General features: G+C 39.1%; 1 protein-coding gene across 1 annotated transcript; it reads left to right on the top strand.

The window, feature by feature from the left end:
• The first annotated feature begins 2,308 nt into the window (after positions 1-2,308).
• Positions 2,309-4,564, top strand: LOC126601788 (protein DETOXIFICATION 48-like). Its single transcript, XM_050268547.1, has 2 exons — positions 2,309-2,612; positions 2,815-4,564. Exons 1-2 carry the CDS (start codon positions 2,454-2,456, stop codon positions 4,309-4,311), a joined length of 1,656 nt encoding a protein of 551 aa, XP_050124504.1. The 5' UTR covers positions 2,309-2,453; the 3' UTR covers positions 4,312-4,564.
• Positions 4,565-10,107: the final 5,543 nt, after the last annotated feature.

Here is a 10,107-nt window from a genome sequence, read left to right as displayed (position 1 = left end):
GCTTGTTTGGGCTGGTGGTAGCAGGCAGAGAGGCAGAGGTGCAGAGCAGGACACAGAGGCAGAAACACAGAGATAGAGAGAGAGAGAGGAGAAAGGGCCAAGGCTCTCTCCCACAGAGAGACAACCTCATATCTGTTGTGTTAATAGGGATACAAATTAAACGGTTGTAAGTGGAGCACGTAATTGTCTATCAGTGTTCCCTTTCTCCCATCTGCCTACCTCTTCTCCAAGCATGCACACACAGTCATCTCTCTCTCTATCTCTCTTTCTCTCTCTCTCTCTCTCTCTCTCTCTCTCTCTCTCTCTCTCTCTCTCTCTTCCCCCATCCCATTACAATCCATTTCTCAGTGGTCCCATTCCCTCACACAATACCTACCTCCAACATACCCATCAACATATATGATATATACCTCCTACATAATTGTTCGTTTATTTATTTGTTATATTAAAAAATATGGTGAAAAAAAAAGGTGCAACAAAAGATGAGTTTAGATTTGCCACACATTTTCCTCACTTGGACAAAACCCTTAAACCAAAATCCCACTTGTTTAGTTAAATTAGGTTAAGCCCCAATTTACCAACAAACTAAGCAAATCTTAATTTGATACTCAATCTTTCTGGTGGTTGATACTTTTGCGAGTCTCAAGTCTCAATTTCCTGTTTAATTACGTCCTAAACCAGTGACCTCATCTATCTGGCTTGGGTTCGAGTGCATGACAAATTTTGAGCAACGTCTCTTAATAGAGTGATCAACGAACGAGGTACAATTGTCTTGTCCCATGTTTGGTGAACTTGATAATGACGAGACTAACCCCCTTAAACGACATACTAGAGAAAACAAGTACCCTTTACAAATGTGGGAATTTGAGAGACATAATTGAACTTGATCCTGTCTTGACCCTAGCATGAAACGATGCCCTAATTAGGGCCATTGGAAGTACGAGGGTTTTTATTTACTAGTAAAGTGACTACTATTTTCCATAGGGAAATTTAACGAAAAGTACCCGGTACTGTTCACTTTAACGAAAAACCATATTTTTACACTAAAAAGTCAATTATGGTACTATTCACTTTACTATTTATTTTGTCCTTATCATTAAAACTCAAAGTTTTCAAGCCATTTTCATTAGTTTTCCTTTTTCCATATGCGATTAGGATCTTAACAAATGGATCGTGAAATCAAAGCCACTTTAAAAGGAAACAAACTTTACCACAAGTTAAAATATTTGGTTGACCTCAAAACCCATGCCTCACTTTAAATCCTCCTAAGTGGGGTGGAGAGGGCCAAAAACATGTTGCAAGCTTTGGCACCTCTCAAATTGAGCTATCTAGTCAGTAGCAACCTAGTGATGTGTTGATATATTCTAATCAAGTGGTTGAAGAGACAGCAAAGAGTTTTGCTGAGATTGGGTAATGTTGCTAAACGTGTTTTGTGCCAAGATGCAGACATGCATGGCCAAAAACTTCAAATATGCAAACATGTTTGCTGCCCACAAGTTAGCTAGCAGTTCCAGTTGTTGCCCATATTCTCAAAGACAGCAACAATACATAACAAACTAATAGGCTCTTGTCATTTCTCAAGCAAGCAAGCAACCAACAAATTAATTAACTAAAATGCTATGTAGCACCAGTCACAAATTAAAATGCCTTTTTACTACCAATTCCACTTGGCAGTGGCATCCTAATTTAAGATAAACTTGTTTTACTTTTTTGGTATAGAAAAACAGATCCTAATGCAGGCTATAGATTGGGGGGAGGGGTTTAAAAAAGATTATCTACTTAAGCGAAAAGGTTAAACCATGAACGCATCAACACCAAGTTAATCCCACTACTGACAAAGTGCCAAAATTGGGCCACAATTACGATTTTCCGATAATCAAATATAGAATATTGCTTATGCGGTTAAAATCGACCAATAATCTTTCGGGGCTTTCAATTGTTTCATTTTTTTTTTTTTTTTGAGTTTCTCCACCCACACCTTTTCAAACTTTCATACCACCATGTGAACACAAAATGAAGTGACTAACCTAATATTTAGAGACAGAGAGAGAGAGGTAAAAATTAGGGACGAATGGAAGGTCGGCCCCCACACAACCTCCCCATGAACCATTTTCTTTTAGGTTTTATCTTTTCCCCTTTTCATCTTTCTGGCTGAATGAATCCTTTCAAAGCATTTTCGGGAGGACACTTTCCCGATGAGGGTTCTCTATTGAATATATTGACACGTGCATGAAGCAAATTGTGGGACCCAATTTCTTCCATGTGTATATAAAACCCTCCTCACCCTACTTCCCTTCTCACATTCAAAATCCTCCAACCAAAAACAAAAAGACCCAACAAAAAACAGGGTCCTTCCTAATTCTATTTCTTCCCACACTTTGTTCTTTAAAATTGTTGTTTTCTTAATCCAAAACATCATCAGCTTTAGCTTTAGCAAAATAAGCTAATCAATCATGTGCAACCCAAAGCCTTCTTCTCCTTCCTCATTTCTCTCGACCAACAAAACCCTCTTAATCAAAACCTCCAACAAAACCATGGACGACCTTCACTCTTCTGATGTTTTTGTTGACGATGAAGATCAAGAGCTCCATAGATGGCCTACTCTCTCCGAGGTACTTAACAACAAAACCCCAACAATCATTATCATGACACAACAAAACCAACAATATATAAAAAAAAGTTTATATGCTTCTTGTTTTTGATTAATTAATAATGTTTGGACGGCGTTTCGAAGTAAACAATTAATTAACATGTGTTAATTCTTGGCATCTTTCTTATTTTTGTTTTTTTTTTTGTTTTTTTTTGCATTTTCAGGCTGTACAAGAAATCAAGGCCATAGGGAAGATCTCAGGTCCATCAACCATGACAGGCCTACTTCTCTACTCAAGAGCCATGATCTCCATGCTTTTTCTGGGATACCTTGGTGAGCTTCAGCTCGCCGGAGGCTCCCTTTCAATTGGGTTTGCCAACATCACAGGCTACTCCGTCATCTCCGGCCTCGCCATGGGAATGGAACCCATCTGCGGGCAAGCGTACGGCGCCAAACAGTTGAAGCTCCTCGGCCTAACCCTTCAGAGAACCGTCCTCCTCCTCCTCTCCACCTCCCTACCCATCTCCTTCATGTGGCTCAACATGAAGAGAGTCCTCCTCTGGTGCGGCCAGGACGAAGAGATTTCCTCCGTCGCCCACACTTTCACCCTCTTCTCCATTCCTGACCTCTTCTTTCTCTCCCTTCTCCACCCCCTCAGAATTTATCTGCGCACCCAAAACATCACATTGCCAGTGACCTACTGCTCCGCCATCTCCGTCCTCCTCCACATCCCTCTAAACTTCCTCCTCGTTGTCAAATTCCAAATGGGGATTTCCGGGGTGGCGATAGCAATGGTTTGGACTAATCTCAACCTCTTCATCCTACTCTTTTCCTTCACGTACTTCTCCAATGTTTACAAGGACACGTGGGTTTGTCCCAGCGCTGATTGCCTCCGCGGCTGGTCGTCTTTGCTTGCGCTCTCTATCCCGACCTGCATCTCCGTTTGCCTCGAGTGGTGGTGGTACGAGTTCATGATAATGCTGTGCGGACTGTTAGCCAACCCAAAAGCCACCATTGCTTCAATGGGAATACTAATCCAGACTACCTCTCTTGTCTACGTGTTCCCTTCGTCGCTCAGCCTCGGCGTCTCCACGAGAGTTGGGAACTTATTGGGCGCTAAGCGACCCTCAAAAGCGCGCATTTCTATGATCGTCTCGCTCGTTTGCGCGGTGGCTTTAGGCCTTTTAGCCATGTTGTTCACAACATTGATGAGGCACCAATGGGGGAGATTCTTCACTAATGACGCGGAAATACTCAAGCTCACGGCGATTGCATTGCCGATAGCAGGGCTGTGTGAGCTCGGAAACTGCCCGCAAACCACCGCCTGCGGTGTTTTGAGGGGAAGCGCGAGACCTACGGTTGGAGCCAACATAAACTTGGGGTCATTTTACTTGGTGGGAATGCCGGTGGCGATGCTGATGGGGTTCGTGGTGAAAATGGGGTTTGCAGGGCTGTGGCTTGGATTGCTTGCAGCTCAAGGCTCTTGTGCTTTGCTCATGTTCTATGTCGTTTGCACAACAGATTGGAATCTTCAGGTCAAAAGATCAAAGGATCTCACTCAAGCTTCTTCTGCATCTGCTTCTGCAGCTTCTACAACTTCTTCGATATTACCAATATCATCCCCACCACCACCAAGTTCTGATCATAAGGATCCCAACTTGGAAGATGATGAGGTTGTCAAATCATCAGAAGCGCTGGAAACAGACCCACTTATTGTATGATCATCATATATATCATATCATCAGCTGCTACAAAAAGTTAACACTAGCAATGTGCATTAACTAAATATATATTATCATCACAGCTAATTAAGTTAGTTTCACCCTAGCTAGTTTGCTTCCCCATTTTTTATTTCCCCTTTTGAGGAACTGTATGTGATTCGCAAAGCCCCCCACATCATATCTGAGCTACTGTATAAGAATCTTCTTTTATATTCTCTCTTTATATATATAATTAGTCTACTTTTTTTTGGTATTTTGCTTTTCCTAGTTGTATTAATCAAACATTGTATTTTAATTATTAATCAGTTTTTCATGTGTTGGATACGTGTGTTGAGAGAGAGAAAGAGAGAGAGAGGGAAGGGTTTAATTGTCGGTTGCTTTTGAGCCGTGATAAGATCTGTGCCTACTCTTCTTCTTGGTCTATATTCCAAATTAGGCAAAAATCTTGCTGTTCTAAAAGGGAAATTACACATTATTACATACAATTTCTTTGCAGATGCTAACCTATTACACATTATTTTTGTTCAAAGACCTAATTTAATGGAACACGCATTGTTTGGATCATAAATATAAGTAACACTTTCTAAAATATATATACATTAACTAATTAACACCTAAGTTCAAATTCATCAGTTCATACATAAAATATCGCTTGTCTAAAAAAAAAATGTAAAACAACACATGCATAATGTGAGTTAATCCAATTGGCTAGAACGACTTTTGCAGCCTCGTTTGAATGTCTTTGGGGATCAAAGTAGTTTACAAGCATGCGAAATTGCTCAGTTCACTATTTAAGAGACTTGTAATCTGGTCTGCTAATTCTTTTTTCTCTTGTTATAGTGCTTGGAATCATTTTCAAGCATGCAAAAATCTTTCTCACATGCATGCATCTGGTTTGTTTGATATTATTTTATGTGCTATGAGGAGCTTCTTTTGTTGATATTTTTTTTTTATCTGAAAGGGTTTCAATTTGAAATGATCTATATATATATAATAAGGGGCTGTCCTTCTAGGCTTCAGCTCAGCACACTTTGCTAGCATCATGAAGCAATTATACCAAGTTGAAAAGTAAACAAAAACCAAATTTGAAAACATAGAAGTTTGCACAAAAACAAAAATACATATACATATCTATATAACTACTTGAGAGAGAGAGAGATAGAAAGATCAAGAGAGAAAGTAAAATGATGACAATAATTGACAGTAGAAAAGTATCTATAGAAGGAGACATTTTTCAAAGTTTTGAGAACATAATTTGGTACATCAAATATCATAATACTCTTAGTTAAGTTTTTATTTATTTTTCAAATTTTCAAACCAATTGTATTATTATACTTTGAGTACCGATCGTTTTCCCAAGACATTAAAAAAATTTCTCCTACACAAGAGGGGGCATTGAATGGAGTGTGAGGGGCCCTAGATTCTAATTGAAGAAACAAAATCCAGCTATTATTGCCTCTGTCTACTTCTCAGATGACAGCAATTGGAGCAGCTCTGCATTACTAGTTTCCCACTCCACACAACCCATCATTTGCCTAGCTACTTCCCTCCATTTTTCTCATGAATAAAATTCCAATTTTGTCTTCCATATTTAATTCATGTCTCGTAAATATATAATGTCTTTTGTGGTAGTAAAAATTTGTTGTCTCAGTTTTGACAAAATTATACGTGCAAAATAATTAAACACCTTAAATCAATGATCAAACCCACGCGCCCAAAGAGTTGGAGGGGGAGTTTGGCTACTGAATCTTCGATGCCTAAATTAATTTTTCTTAAAAGAGAGATTTAGGGTTAAGTTGTGCATAGTAACTTCAACTTACTTGAGAAGTGTATAAAATGTGGTATTTATTGGGAGATAGTCAGTCACATGTGTAAGGATTGTCATGCCATGGGTCAACATCCAGTTGGCTAATGTGTGTCATCTCGTTAAATGTAGTAGAAAAGTATCTTAAAGATGCTAGAATATCTTAAAGATGCTCGAAAATAATCCTTAGGGTATTATTAAATCAATAATAGTATTTAAGAATTATACTTAGAAAAGTCTCAATTGGATGTAATTGTGGTTCCTTGAATAAAAGAATATGCCTTCAATGAAGAAAGCCTCAAGGTATGAATTAGTTATTAATTATACCTTTAATTACCTTGCCTTATCTGTGACAACCCATCCCAAATTTTATGATTTTATAAATTTTAAAATGTGAATTCACGAGAATACCCTAGAGACGAGGGTATTGACTTTCGTTGACCAACATATAGTGAGACATACGAAATATTCCGTTAGCATATTCCTGAAATACTCGACAATACGGGCGCGTAAGCGCAAGCAGAAGCGGTTTTGGAGTAATGATAGTACCAATTATTATTGTATATATTTTTATAAGTTTTATTATATTATTTGAAGATCAACTTTGGTAAGAATTGAGGGAAGAAGAAGAGAAAGAAGAAGTGGGGAGCGGGAGAGAGCAGAAAGAAGGGCTGATGCCCAATCAGAGGAGAGGAAGAGAAAAGACTGACCAACCAGAGAGAAGTGAAAGGAGGGAAAGGAGGAGAAGGGGGAACCGGCCACACCCGGATCCCTTCGACCCATCGACCTGACCTGGCCCTAACTCCCTAATCTGGCCACCGTTGATGATGAGACTGGTGTCAAAATGCTTATCTCTTTGAACCCAATTGAATCCTCCCCTTAATTCCACATATGGGTTACTAGGAATAACGAAGGAAGCTCGAGAACCTCACGGGTTCGCCGAAACCCTAAAATCATTACCTTCAATTTCGGCAGCAAGCATGGTGGCGCACCACCTGGGCTTGGTAGCCTTTCCTTGCAGGAGTAAAACCCAACAAAAATCATGGTCATCGAACCTTCGACGAAGGAGCGGCGAGGCTCAAAAGACTTCGGCCAACCGGCACTTTCGTGGGATTTTCCGGCCACTTCCCAGCCGAACCAGGCTTTGGTCCAGGTATAAAAAATGTTCATCTCCTTGAGTTGTACATTCCTGCAAAATTTGGTAATTTTTGGAAATAGTTAAATTTTCCAGCGAGTCGAGGAGGCCGACCGCCACCCATGGCGGCGCATGCGGTGGTGCGTGGCCAAGGGACCGTCGATGCTACTCTTAGGTTAAATTAGATGCCTTGAGTCAGTTTTGGTAATTGTATAACGTAGGTTGATCGTTTGAACATATATCCCTTACGATACGCTACTTGGTAAAATGTGAATCGACGATCCGACCGTTGGATCGTCACCAAACTTTAATACGTTATAATGCATAAAATTTAAGGACCATAGAAACTTACAGATCAGGAATTTGATGTAGGGATCTTGCCGAATTGGATTTGTAAGTTCATAAAATAAAATGTTGACCGCCACTTGGTTTTTGGCAATTGACGGAGATCTGACCGTTGGATCGTAATGAAATTTTAGGATGTTGTTTTAGAAGCATAACGTGTATCTTTGGAAGTAACAGATCGGAAATGCATAATGCAGATCTTCCGGATCGAATCTTAGGGTTGTGTTTTATGTAAATTATGTATTCTATCGATAAGAATTCTGAGATATGATTTGATAATTGTCCCAAGCGTCGATCGTTCGTGACACCTCTATGTGTGTGCTAGGGAGTTGTAGCGTAAACTCCAGGTGAGTGGTTCTTTTCCTTTCCATCGTATATTATATATATATATATATATATATATATATAATTGATAATTTCATAAACGTTTTAAAATTGATTATGGCTTATGATTACTGTGAATGCTTTGAAATAATTATTGTGGACTACGAATGGCTTGATCCCTATTTAGGGTATGTAGGCAGTCTAACGAGATGTTAGATGCATCCATACAATAAATGAGACTAAATAATTGAGACAATAGCCTTGTTTAGGGGATTGAGTAATGTGAGGGACATTGGTGGAAAATGTAAGATTTAACCTTATGAATTAGTGGTTAAATGTTAGTCATAAATCAATGTGTGAAGAATCAAGAAATTGGAAGTACGGAAGCGTAATTAATGATAGTTAATTAAACTAGTGTCTAGTTGGGCTTATCACCGATAATTATTCCCGAAAATAAATAGTTCGGGAGAAGGGCGTTACAGCTTATGCATTTTGATGCCATTTCATATATATATATATATATACACACACACACACACATATACACGTATATAATTGAAAATGCTATAACATGGTTGAGTATTAAGTTGCATCATGATTTATCTATATGTATATTACCTGCACATAATTATTGTGAATGCTTGAAGTGCAAAGGTGAACATAGGACACCCAGGTAAGTTCAGGTGAGTTTATGGTATTAGTTGAAATGATGGAGTTATGGCATGACTATATAATGTTTTAAGCAACTCCGGCACTGTCGTACGGGTTGCCCATGAATCGTACATGTTATGTTGAGATGCATTAAGAGCTCATAAACCTGCAGTCCGGTGTTAGTGCTCCCGCCCATGGCCAGAGCATAGTCCTTCATGTGATGTTCACCTCCTACACCTTACGCTCACCTTGGATCCAAGGTAGGTGCACAGTCCTGTCGTACAGACCACTTTAGGTGGTTCCGACTCGTAAGTGACCTATGATTATTCGCACAGTCTTCACGTGATCGTAGCACTTGAGCGTATTTATTTACACCCAGTCTTGTCGTATAGACCACTTTAGGTGGTTCCGACTCGTGTGTAGGTATACTTATTGAGCTATGGATAAGTCGTACAGGTCATTAGAGGTGACTCTGACATATGAGCTAGCATATGTGATGAAATATGTGATGGGCTAGCATATATGATGAGATATGTAATGAGCTAGCATATATAATGAGATATGTAATGAGCTAGCATATATGATGAGATGTGTGATGAGCTAGCATATATAATGAGATATGTAATGAGCTAGCATATATGATGAGATGTGTGATGAGCTAGCATATATAATGAGATATGTGATGAGCTAGCATATATAATGAGATATGTGATGAACTAGCATATATGATGAAATATGTGATGAGCTAGCAGATATACAATGAGATATGTGATGAGCTAGTATATATGATGAGATATGTGATGAGCTAGCAGATATACAATAAGATATGTGATGAGCTAGCATATATGATGAAATATGTGATGAGCTAGCATATATGATGAAATATGTGATGAGCTAGCATATGTGATGAGAAATGGATAAGTCGTACAGGTCACGTGAGGTGACTCCGGCTAGCATGTTGATGAGTTGTTAATTCAGCCGTACATGCCACTATAGGTGGATCCGACTAATATGCCATTTCATATTGATTTATTTCACCTTAGTACTTATTCTTATTGAGATATTTGACACGGTATAATTGTGAGACTATTATTTTGGTTATGGTATTGATTTATAGTCACGCCTATTATTTCCGGGAAATTATACAGGTATTACGGTGAGGGGTCACTGCCTTTGGTAGTTGGAATTGGTTTGAAAAGTTTTGTTTTACTCACTCACATTTTCTATTTTTGTACCCCTCCAGGTTCTAGCAGCAGAGTTCCGTATCGATGAAGATTCGTGGCACTTTTCGGTACATATGTTTTGTTATGATGGTATGATCATTGTCTCACCTTACTGCACTATACCTATGCTCTGTATCACGCGTGAAATAGGTATAGATCTGCTCACAGTGCACTCGTGTACTTAGGGACTTTTAGGTTTTAAATTATTCACATTTTATACATTATCACACTTTATGGCTTCATCACCTTCCAGGTATTGCCCAGCACAGCTCGATTCGGAGTCTTAGTGGATATTCCGGGTCAGGATGTGTCAT

This window comes from Malus sylvestris, chromosome 15 (genome assembly GCF_916048215.2).
Source record: "Malus sylvestris chromosome 15, drMalSylv7.2, whole genome shotgun sequence".
In the NCBI taxonomy this organism is placed as follows: Eukaryota; Viridiplantae; Streptophyta; class Magnoliopsida; order Rosales; family Rosaceae; genus Malus; species Malus sylvestris.
This window is presented reverse-complemented; position numbering and strand designations above follow the sequence as displayed.